General features: G+C 38.2%; 1 protein-coding gene across 2 annotated transcripts in view; it reads right to left on the reverse strand.

The window, feature by feature from the left end:
* Positions 1–9,578, reverse strand: part of LOC107699271 (paired amphipathic helix protein Sin3b-like) — a 13,896-nt gene extending 4,318 nt beyond the window's left edge. The window contains exons 1-15 of one of the 2 annotated variants that reach the window (XM_016500485.1): positions 9,007–9,578; positions 7,675–7,683; positions 7,479–7,585; positions 7,247–7,400; positions 5,720–6,058; positions 5,205–5,357; positions 4,445–4,567; positions 4,217–4,306; positions 3,986–4,104; positions 3,659–3,869; positions 3,007–3,123; positions 2,678–2,916; positions 2,189–2,372; positions 487–1,180; positions 157–326 (exon numbers count right to left, since the gene is read on the reverse strand). In XM_016500485.1, coding sequence (XP_016355971.1) covers positions 157–326; positions 487–1,180; positions 2,189–2,372; positions 2,678–2,916; positions 3,007–3,123; positions 3,659–3,869; positions 3,986–4,104; positions 4,217–4,306; positions 4,445–4,567; positions 5,205–5,357; positions 5,720–6,058; positions 7,247–7,400; positions 7,479–7,585; positions 7,675–7,683; positions 9,007–9,117 — 2,820 coding nt within the window. In that variant the 5' untranslated portion in view covers positions 9,118–9,578. The remainder of the gene's footprint in view (positions 1–156; positions 327–486; positions 1,181–2,188; positions 2,373–2,677; positions 2,917–3,006; positions 3,124–3,658; positions 3,870–3,985; positions 4,105–4,216; positions 4,307–4,444; positions 4,568–5,204; positions 5,358–5,719; positions 6,059–7,246; positions 7,401–7,478; positions 7,586–7,674; positions 7,684–9,006) is intronic. The other variant, XM_016500492.1, reaches the window with a different exon arrangement.
* Between the last annotated feature and the right edge of the window lie 2,995 nt (positions 9,579–12,573).

A 12,573-nucleotide genomic window follows, 5' to 3' on the forward strand; every position in this document is an offset into this window, starting at 1 on the left:
TAAACACATTTCATTACACCAAATACACAAAATAATGTTCTTTTTAGCAGCATCATATGACCCCTTTAAGAAACTGTTGTAAAATGTATGGCCCCTTTGAAAGTATACAAATGCCCCAAGAATCTTAGCTCAGTGTAATACAACTCATCGACCCACCTGTCTTACGATGTTCTGAATGAGCTTGTCGATGGTAAACCCGATGTAAGCATGGATGGTGAACATCTCTCTCAGTGTGTCCTCGTACTGCGTGGACTCCAGGTTTCCATCCAGTAGACTGCGTACCATGTCTAAGAACGCTGGGTAATATTCCTCTAACTCCACCTCACCTGATACAACAGACATTACTTGTAAAAAATTGTGCAAGCCTGCTAATTTAGTTCTAAAACTAGACTTCTAACTATCCCAAAGCAAATCTGAGTGGAATATCCAATGCAAAACTTGTGTAGGTGGAAGTGTACATGTGCATCGTTCAGGAAATGTACTCACTAGGCTGTTTTAGACGCAGCTCCATGGCCAGGTCGTTTGCCTTTTCTCTGCGCCCCTCTCCCATGAGCAGCCGTTCCCGATTCTGCTCGGCCCTGTGCTCCAGTAACTGTCTCTCGGCCTGCCTGTAAACCTTCAGCAGCCGTGAGCACAGAGTCTGATGCAGCCGTAGGAAGAAGTACCAGTTATTATTGACGAAGAACAGGTTGTAGACTCCATCCAGCTCCTTCTGGTGCTCAGCCTCTGGGTCCCGCAGATCCACTGGCTCTCCTTCTGGATTCATGCCACGGGAGGCCATAGAGGTGTCCATGCTCTGAGGGGAAGTGCATCGTCTTCGTCTGAAATCGCCATTCAGCTGTTGCTGGCCGCCTGTTGTTGAGACTCCGCCTCCTGTGACTGCGCTGTCCTCACCTTCGGCCTCCTCGTCCGTGAACTCTTCTGTCTCGCTAAGCTCTCCACGACGGGCGAAAAAGAGGTCGGGGACAAAGTGCTGGATGATACGCTTGATGTGGTCCTTGTCGTCCTTGTGGATGGTGGGCTGCCGCTTGACATGGTAGATGATGAGGGAGGCGGCGTCCTCCAGGATCTGTTTGTCTTCGTAAGTGAAGATCATGTGGGGTTCGCTGGTCGAACCTGTGCCCGAGCTGTCACGACCTTGCTGGCCCACGCAGCCCTCTTCTGTGCTCTGCTCCTGCTGCTGTAGCGGGGAAAAAAACAAAAGCACTAATTATCTGCAAGACACATGAGACTCTTGTAGCAAGCGACCTAAGATGAGATTTCACATGCTGTACTCTGTTTTTATTGAATAGGAATGCAGAATTAAAATGGTGACGATGAAGAAAATGTGTTGAGTTCTTATTGTTCATGTCAAGTTTATTCAGACAATAAAGAAACAGATCTATGTGCTACTCCTAACTTAAACTGATGTTACATGGGACTGTACTTGTCTCAGTTCAACCCATCCAGAAGACGGTGTTATTGTAAAAACAAACAAATAATTCCAAATGCTATTTTGGCTAATAAAAAAAAAGCATATCTGGTCTATTGCGTTCCCTAAGAAACATTTCTCAAAGCTAGGGATGCTAATAGGGATCGAAAGTTAAATTTTTTTTAAAGAAAATAACGTTGTAAAATCACCCTGTGAAAAAGAGAAGGAGAAAGAAGTGAGAGAGGATTTGGGGAGTAAAAAAAGAGATATGATATGTAGTAGAGCGGAATAATTAATGAGATGTTGTTCATTAAATTGGGTGACTGAAACACCTGCTGTATTTTTTTACATTGTGGGAGAAAAATAAAAGAAAAAAGGTGCAAATCAGGGCTTAATAAAACTATTCTACTGAATAATAAAATGGCAACTTAAATGCTGTTATAGATGCAATGATTTAGTCTTTTGATTTTTTTCAAATCAAATGTCACCGTGACTGAATTAATGAGTTGAATGTTCACTGAACTCACATTTGTCACTCGTCCACAATTTTAGTCCTTTATTAATCTCAATTGTGACTACATTAAGTCAAGTCATTTAGATAAACTCAAATGACAGAGCTAAATTATTACTCCTACTGTCAAAACAATGTAGTGTATGAAATTACAACTCAAAATGGCTCAAAATAAGGGACAGATTAATAGTTATGAAACCAGCTCTTTTCAGGATCCAGAGAATGCGTTGTTAGGCCATCAGAAACAGAAGAACAGCTAAACTCACCTCGTCATAGATGCTCTCTATTTCATTGAGAAGACTCTTGGAACGAAGAGCCTTCATGTCGTTCTGTTTGAAGTTGACACCCTGGTGGTCCAGTGATTTCAGATACGCCTTCTCATATTGCTCTCTCCAGATTTTGTTGAAGCCCTGCTGGGCCTCCCTCCACTCCTCCTCTTTAGCTTTCAATCTATGGCAAGAAAATCATCCATTTATTCTTCAATCAAAATGTCATTTCTGCTAGAATGAAGAACTCTTAAAACTTTATAAACACAAATGACTGCATTTTTGATTAACTATACTGGTTTGATTAACTCTGTATACTGACTTGTAAATCTCAATGATTTTTTCCGCTGAAAGCTAAGAGCAGCAAATGCAAAATAAATAGGCTGCTGACACCTGAACTATTCTATTATTTTTGCTGTCAAATGAAACTGTAGAGATACCCCGATTCTCATTTAGGTGAGAGGAAAGTCAAATATGACTTTTTTAAACCTTTTGAGTACGACAGGAACTGCAGTGGCTGGACTCCTCTTCAACCCCTCTATGATCTCTGGAGCCTTGTCGCCGTAGATACGATAGATCGCTCGACGCTGGATGACCTCAGAAGTTCCACCCAGACAGTCATCCAATCGGAAGCGCTCTTGATCCTCTGGCGAAAGGCGGGACAATTTCTTCTGCACACTTTCCAAAACTCTTATCGTTGCCAAATTAGTCTCAAGCACAACATCCAGCTACAAAGAAAAAAAAAAATCAATATCAATCTCAACTGAGTTTCACTGGAAACCTAAATCTCCCAATATTTTTCAAAGAGATCATCTTACCTCAAACCTCTCATCCTCACAGCGATGAAGCTGCTCTTCATATGGTGTTTTCTTGGAACTCACAAAAGTGGAATCTTCTGACCAGGAAGGGAATGAGACCCAGGTATCATTCAGCACCTAAAACAAAACAATGAGCTTAAACCACTTGTACCATCAGCTTTCTGACTCCATGACTTAAGCCTTAGCAATATCAGGCTGAACTTTAGATGTCTTGTACACCAGCCACTTCTAATTTGGCACAAATATCTAGCTTATTTTCTACATATAAAATTACTGTTTACAAACAAGCGTTTGGCGACGACACCTCCGGGTTCTCCAGGCACCCTGGAAAAAGAGCTATTTGAGATAAGTGCTTCCATTCAAATTGAGCTGAAAAAAAAAAGAGCAGTGTGGGGGCTGAAACACCCCAATTTCCAAATGATTCATGGAGATTTGGGCTTCTGCTGATTTGTACCATTATCCCAGATTTGCATAATTTCTCTTATATTTTTATCATACTTCTGAGGTGAAATAATATGTATAATATATACATATAATATCTATAGATGCTAACAATTATATATGACATTAATAATTATATTAATAATAGTACAAACATTCTATTTCTTCTATAACATCACAATTTTATCTGTATCTGATGAAAATGCAGTACCTCTTTGCATATAGCAGTTCGGCCACTGCATTTGGGCTGCTGGTAGGTCTTGGGCAGTGCTCTGTAGCTGGAACCCAGGCGTTTACAGGAGGCGTAATCCACTTCTCTGCCTCCACCTTCCATGTAGCGCTCAGAGAAGCCCGTGATGGCATGAGACAGCTCTTTATCACCCAAAAATGACTTAAACTGGGTGTACAGTTCTGGAAACTTCCTACAGAATGAGGCACCAGTGGCATATGACTCATGACCGACATGAAAGGACTGCGAAATGCACCATATGAAAACAAACAGGATTAAATAAACATGCCCTATTTAAATCTTTCTTACCCCAAGAATGGAGTCACAAGTTGCAGGAGTTCGGCCCCTGAAACCACCTCCTGATTGAACAGAGCTATGCAGCGTAAGAAATTCTCGTACACCTCCTGACTCCTGAGCAGACAGCGAACCTAAAAAAAATAAATGAAATTGTTCAATGGCTGAGACTACATAATAAATCCTATGGCAATGGCTGACTTACTAGCACTTGCATTTCAAAGCAATTTTGTCAATGAAACGTACCTTGTCAAAGAATGTGAATTCCCGCAAAACTCCATGCTTTCCCACAGAGGCAAAAGATGGGTCCTTGGAATAGGAATACTTCATTTTTTTCTATGTGGATAAAAAAAAGATAAATTGTTTAAGCACAAGTAACCTGCATATACTGGGAGATATTTCAACTTTCCAGGTCTTTAGGATACAGAGGCAATGAAGCATATGGGACTTGCTTTGGCACAAGTGAACTCTGACCTTCAGAAGTGGGGTCATGTGAGGCAATAACATGGGTCTAGGCCTCTTCTTGTTCTGTTTATTCATTTCCTCGTCCTCTGCTTTCTTCAGATTGTCTTTGCCAGGCAAAGAGCCTCCAGTAAACTGGAATCAAAGACAAAGTACATATTTGTACATACATTTATATATATATATTAAAATTCACTCTACTTTTCAAAGGTTTGGGGTCAGCAAGTTTTTTTAATGATTCTCAAATTAAGTTTCACCAAGGCTTCATTTGTTTGATCCAAATAATAATAATAATAATAATATTGTAAATTATTATTACAATTTAAAACAACTGTTTCCTATTTTAATATATTTTAAAATGTAATTTATTCCTGTGTTGGCAAAACTTAAATTTTTAGCAGCCATTACTCCAGTCTTCAGTGTCAGATGATCCTTCAGAAATCATTCTGATATGCTGATTTGGTGCTCAAGAAACATTCATTTCTTCTTATTATCAATGTTGAAAACAGTTGTGCTGCCTAATATTTATTTTGGGAAGACTTGACATTTTTTTTTATTTGTTTTACTGTCACTTTTGATATGCTACATCCTTGCTGAATAAAAGCTCATTTTTAAAAAACAAAACAAAACATAAACAAACAAGCAAAACTTACTGACCCCAAACATTCGAACGGTAGTGTAAATATTTAAGAGAAAATAATTTAATTGCAAATTGATACAAGCGCAAAGCAACAACAAATTTTTAAAAAGTAGTCAAAGGTCATTTTCTAACCAGAGATCTCTTTGCGTCAGGCAAAAACTGGCCAAACTCTGCAAGCAGATCCTCTTGGCCTTTGAAAAGGCTTGCCACTTTAGAGAAAACCTCATCTTCGGTCATTCCTCCAGTGCTACGCCCTCTGCTCTCCTTCACCTCCAGCTGCTCCTTCTGCAGATGGACACAGGACGCACAAATCAATGAACATCGATAAGTTCACAGGATGGGTACGAAAACAGTCAGAGAGTCTATTTCCTTTAGTGCCAGTAGGTAGTAGCCTAGTCTCAGCCTCAGGCAGAACACCCACAGATGGCACACAGTCCGTTCATTGACAGTCTGATACGTACTGCACGGAAAAAGGCAGCCGCCTGCTATAAATCACAAGCTCCAATCTGATTGGCTTGCTGAAACGCAAGATATCCACAAGAAGAAAAGTATATTCCTACATAGCTTTGTTTTCTTATTAAATGTCTAGGTAGGGTGAAGTCTAGAGGAAAAACGAAATAAAAATGCGGTTTCTCTATTGCTCTCACCTGGTATGTATGTAGAATTTCCAGAAAGGCCCGGTAGGTTTCTGGGTTGTCCAAAAATCGGTTTTTGATCTTATTGACGTAACTGATGGCGCTGTCAAACTCCACAGGGCTGGGCTCTGAGGTGGGAGGGGATATCGAAGTGGTGGCCGGCTGTGATTGGCTCTCTCGGCTGGGCAGAGGAAGTGACAACCTGCTTGATTGTTCAGGAGGTCCAGATGATGAAGCGACACTCTCCGGAGAGGTCACAGCTTCATTTGGAGCCGGCCCTGCTTCAGCCACTGCTGACGAAGAAGCACTAACCACAGAGCTGCCCGTGCTCCTTCCTGGTCCTGGAGAGACCTGAGGGAAAATATACCAAAGAATAGCCTTACTTTAATATACAAAGAAAGCCAACATCCCTACATATGTTCAGTTCAACAGGAGAACAGGAATGCATAACGGAGATGCAACAATATTTTATAACAAAATTAATTTATTATTGTGGTTTTGATGACATTTACACTATTGCTCAAAACTAAGGTCTGTATTTTTTTTTTTATTCATTTCTTTTTAAGATTTTTAATGGTTAACAAGGCTGCATTTATTAGATCAAAAATACAGTAATATTCTGAAATAATGTTACAATTTAAAATAACTTTTCTATTTGAATATATTTCAAAATGAAATGTATTCCTGTGATGGCAAAACTGAATTTTCAGCAGCCATTACTCCAGTTTTCAGTATCATATGTTTTTTCAGAAACTCACTGTAAAACTCTGTGTAAAGTTCCTTTGAATGAAAATATCCAGAATAGTTGTACATGAATGTAATGAATTTATTATTATTATTGTGTTATTACAACTATAAATGTTGACTATGACAATCAAAATTACATGCAATAATAAAGCTCTTACACATTTACATTAAATAACTGTCCATTTATTCTAAAACACAAAGCTATTGTCATTGGACTACTCCCTGACAGTATATGTGGCATGACGTCACCAAAGTGTGAACTCGAAGGAAGCCAGCAAGGGGCCCATTTGGGACAGGGCCAAAGTCAACATGAAATCAATATTAACCCTATTTACTCTTAATACACATTCCTGTCTTATTGTGCACGATTCATCACATTATTCCAAATAAAAAAAATATTTGTCTTTGCAATCACTCATTAAAATTAAATTACTTGCTCCGCCTCTTCTTTTGTCTTCTGCCAGAAAGTCCATGTGGACTAATGGAAATGCAAAAAAAAAAAAAAATGCCAAACAGCTATTTAGGCATTGTTTTAGCAAACTTGCATTCTAGTACCCAACACTTGCTTCACACAATCTATTCAATTCCTGTTAGCTAAAAATAAAGATCTACCCTAAATTGTTTTTCTCTAAATACCTTGCTTCATTCAGAAAGGTCACTCAAGTAAAATTAGTTGTGAATATGGTTCAGTGATGACCTTTTCATGGTTGACGAACTGAAACAGTGAAAATGAAGAACAAAACACAGACACCAGTGCAAACAAGTAGTAAATTGAAGCACCAAAAGTCCCACCTGTGAGGACAGTGGGGACTGTAGAAATGCCATTCCATTCTTGGGAATTTCGATCCGATAGCCAGGCGGTAGAAAGGCATTAAACCCCAGGACAAGGTCAGGATGCCCATGGAAGAGCTGAGAAACTCTGTTGATAACTCCTGGTGTGTCAATGCTGTGGATATCGGAAATACAATCACACAATGCTTTTTGTGCATCAGCACACATTTAAAGTGAACAGACACCTACATACCTTTGAGACTTAAACTCTTTCATGATATCCAGAAACTTATTGTATATTCCCGGATCATTTCCGAACCGTATTTTGACTTGGTCCAAGTAAGATAAGGCATCCTCCACCTGCAACAGGAATAAATATTATTAACCTAAATTATGTTTACAAACAATATAAACCATAATAAGCATGTATACAGTGACAGAATGCTTACCGAAAAGTACTGTGGTGGTACCATGGTACAAGGTATGGGACGGAAATAACATGTATTTACATCAGTTAAAAAAAGGTACATTTTGACAAGTACAATGGTAAAACCATAGTATTCATGGAAGCACTATGGGGCATAACGCAAAGATACGAGGGTACTATTAGCATATGATACAAAAAACTACACCATAGTACTGCCACAGTACTTTTTTCTAAGGTACTTTGAAGAACGCCATGGTACATATCCAAAATACCATGGTGGTATTATGATTTTTTATTTTTTTGGCTCGTGAAAGAACAGATGTGTGGGACATCAAGTCCATTTCTATTGAATGAGGAGCCACATCACATTGAATGACTTCGCATTTGCTTCTACTATTAAAGTAATACATTGTCTACATTCTTTGAATTATGCAAGAGAAACAAGAAAGCACTGTGAAATCTAAACTACACATATACAAAACGAAAGTTATTCGATTTTTCCTCTGTTCACAAGAACAAAAACCCAACGAGAAAAGAACGCACGCATAAAATAAATATTCAAGATCAAAAGAACAGTTGCAATGTCCTATCCAACCACTGCGATGAAGAAAACTGACCAAATCAAGCGGCTTAGGAGAAAAACAGCCGGTTTATATTCTCTTTGTGGTTTTATTAATATTCAGTGAGGGAAATAAAGGCTCACTGACTCGTTTAGCTTTGCTGCGTTAGCACTAGTGCTAGTCACAACACACAAGAACCCCGCTACGATTTCACAACAAAAACAAACAAAACACGATTCAAACTGCTTTTTAACAGAGAAACGCTTCAGCTATGCTTAACATACACTTTCAAAGGTCGGGCTAAAACGAAAAGGGACACATTTAAGACAAAAGCAGCTGTTAGCTGAGCAAAACCCCCTTTATTTCTCTTATCAGTCAGTCATATCAAATAAACCGGTTTAATCTTAAACAAACGGAGTGTAAAGTGTGATTTTTGGCGGAGCCACAATAAATATCCACCGGTTTTGGTCTTAACAAAGAACAGAGGTGAAAACCCGACCGCGTAAGGGGGAAACATTCGACTTTAATTCAGCAGATACACTTTCACCATGTTGACTGGTAAACTTGCATTGCTTTGAACCGGAATCGGTGAGTTAAGCGATAATAAATCGACTTTTGCAGCTTGAAATGGTGTAAATAAGTGCGTACGATTTTCAAATCCATTTAACTTACACACACTCAAGTGTGAATGCTTTGATATATGCCCCATATGCATATGAACAGCACAGCACTTCCTAATACACAATGCGTTGTAAGAGAGAAGAAACACATGCACTTGCTGCAATGCTTCTTACCTTTAGTTTTTGAAAGTGCTGCTGCTGGACTTGCTTCTGAACCACATAGGCCTTGTCTTGGATCTGGTTGATTTGCTTCGCAGTGCTGCTGCGAGCCTGAATTTTCGCCATGGTGCGTTTCCTTCCCCACCAACAGCCACCAAAGCCACGATGATTTACCGTCCCTCCGTGTTTGCAGTTTGTTCTGGCGTGCAAAATTCAGTTCGTATCGGGGGGCCACCCAGCTCTCTTCCCCCCACAAGTCCAGTCTACTTTACGGACGGCCACCCAGTTACTCCAGCATAGACTTCCAGCTCAAGCCAAGTGTGTTCGGACTTCTCAATCCCTACTAAAACTACACCATAAAGCGTACGGATCAATAGCGAGCCCCCATCGATAACCACGAAGAGAACCAGAAACAATGTACGTATTTTTTTTTTCCAATGGTCGTATTTAAACGAATGGTGTATGTCTCTTTAAATTCGGCGGCAGCTGTGCGCTCGATCCTAGCGTCCGGAAACGGAGGGAGTTGTGGAGAATTGAAAAGCGCATGCGCACAAACCGAAAGAGGGCGGAGTGTACGGAATCTCAGCGGCCGCAGGCATGAATGGGATTCTGCATACGCTTTTGTTCACTGGAAGAATGTTACAGAAAGTTGTTTCGCATTGATTTAAAACGTTTTATGGCTCATTGATTGCTTTGACCAGTAATTCTGATAAAACTATAATGTAATGTGATAAATATTTGACAACTGTAAAGCTGGAAATGGGAAAACTATCTTTGTTTAAAAAGAAAAACAAACCTTTTAGTTATTTATTATTATATTTTATTGTATAAAGTATACATCATCTACGGTATTATTCATTTGTATCTGAGGTTTGTTTATGGGGTATTAGTTTATTGTAGAAGGTAAAAGTTCACCAGTCCAATGAGAAATTACATTACAAATATCATGTTTACTCTTGCTTTAGTAATACATTTTGGTGTCATTTTGAAAAAAGAATGGTCACAACTGAATATTCAGCAAGTGAATGTATCAGTTACTTTAGTCAGTCTCTTGTTTTTGAATAAATAAAAAGGCTGACACAAAATGAAGGTTTTAAAAACAAGCGTGGTTTATAAAACCCAAATATGACAGGATCACCAAAGCGTATACAGAAACACAAATGAGATCATCAGTGGAACCATCATAGGAATACACTCAACATTTACAAACTACTGTCAAAGGGGGAACTCGGAGACATTTTCTCTCTTTTTATATCTCTAGTTAATCACAGAACCACAAGTTTTTTCTATTTTTCTTTACGTCTTTACTTACTCAAAAGTACAACCATCTATCAACTACAAACAATGTCACAGTCAAGTATTTAAAAAGGGATACAACATCAAGATAGGCGATAGAAAAGATGCAAAGATATCAAGCACTTAACATCATGGGTTTAGCAAGCAATCAAGTCGACAGTTTTCCCCGCCATGAAGAAATGATGTCAGGGCTTGTGTATTATTCCAGTTCTGTATTTGAAAAAGTAAAAAAATAAAAAATAAATAAATAAAAAATGTACACAATAAAAACCCTACATTTTGAGGGTTCATCTCATAACAGAACCCCTATTTAGGGTGTTGATGAGAATATTAACATGTCCCCCTCGTCTCCAAATCCTCCCCAACCAGATCAGTTCACAATATCGACCCAAAACCACCGTCACCCAACAAGTCCTGTCAAATGGGCACAAACCCTGGGGATGAAAGTGTTATGAGCAGAAATATATACCTACTGTAAATAAAACCGATCACATTCCATATTCACGAAAGCGTCTTAAGTTACATTATTTCCACAGAATTCACATATGTAAGACTGTGGATTGTAACTAATCAAACATGCCCTTCATCTACCATAATACTGCTCATTTAAAAGCAAAAGTCTCCAACTTGTACATAAATAATTAGTACAATAAATGAACCATTCTTTAACATATTTAAAATGTACAAAATTAAACTATTTACAGTGCAAAACAAAAGCAGCATGCAGGCAAGACAATTGGCAATGCATTACAAAAAGCACTGGATGGGGCAAATTTGTGCTCAGCATCCATATACGGTGATATTGGTTCAGGAAGTGTTTAATTTTTTAATTAACTACATTTGTTGTGTGCCACTTGATAGTCTACTCGATGAAGTATTCAGTCAGCTCTGAGAGTCAAGAACTAAAGACAGCAAAGTAAGACACTGTGTGTCAAAAGATCATTTTGAGAAGATTGACATTTCATTAATATTAAAGGACAAAAGGATCGTACATTAACATAGTAACACCACATTTTCGATGAGGATAGCACTCTTTTGCAACCACAATTCACATGTAGCTTTCCCTTTCTTCTGTGTTAGATTTGTAATCCAAAATACAAACATTTACATTTTTGCATCAAATGTGTTTAAGCAAAAAATAAACCTAAAGTCAACTAAAATGTTACTCACAAACACAACACCTGCTATCTGTACATCGTTTTTTCATTAGCATTAACACTTTTCGTTTAAAGAGTAAATAAGAAGAGAGATTGTGAAGACAGACCCATCTTTTCATTTGATTTTAGTTACAGCTGAAAGATTGTGCTTGCAAAAATACAAGGATGCATGCTGCTGTAAGAGTATCGAAATAAACTAAAAGCTGAAAAAATAAGCAAAATAAAAATATCAGCTAAAACAGCCCTGGTGTATTCTTTTTTTGATGACAACAATGGATATTAATTATAATAAAATCATTGTAAGTTAAAATGACAGTCTTCACTCTCTGCTATAGAAGCATTATGATTAAGAGGTGAAAAACAGATGCTTTCCTCCTAAATATGCTGTTTGAAATTCAGAGACTATGTATGAAAATGTATGAAAGACAAGTAGTTATAGCTGTCTCGCAAAAATGTACATTATAAATCATCACATTTTTTTTCATTAACTTAAAACTGATTATAAATATATTGCAACACTCATCAAGCATACAAATAATCAAACTGTGACCATGTTGGTACGGAAAAAGCTTACATAAAAGATGTCTCCTCACCACACTGGAACTACTTTTTGATGCACAACATCTCATATGGTTTACCACAATACAAAACTGATATCACAACCATAAGAATTATAATCGACTGGCAGTGTTCGCATTTCGTCTTTGGCTAGCAGTGGTTATGGCAATGCTTAATAAGTGATACAAAAAGCCATGTAGGAAACACATGAGTTCAATAAAAATGTGTCCACTTCCATTCAGTTTGCAGTTGGGTGACAATTATTCCTGAATCTTTTGAGTTTAGTGCATCATTACAATTGAAATAGTTCACAGAATCATCTGATCTTTTTCAGAGGACAGAATTTGTTTTTTTACCCAAATGTTATTTCAAATATTAACCAGCAATGTCAGATTTACTTACAGTAGTTTCACTGGTCAAAGTATCAATGAAAACAATAATTCTATACATCCTCAGAGGACAGCAGAACATAAACCTTTCATTTAGCATCAGCTATAGCTCCCCAAAAGAAAACACACACACACACACACACACACACACACACACACACACACACACACACACACACACA

The sequence above is a fragment of the Sinocyclocheilus anshuiensis genome, unplaced genomic scaffold, assembly GCF_001515605.1.
Source record: "Sinocyclocheilus anshuiensis isolate Anshui unplaced genomic scaffold, SAMN03320099.WGS_v1.1 scaffold477, whole genome shotgun sequence".
Classification (NCBI taxonomy): domain Eukaryota; kingdom Metazoa; phylum Chordata; class Actinopteri; order Cypriniformes; family Cyprinidae; genus Sinocyclocheilus; species Sinocyclocheilus anshuiensis.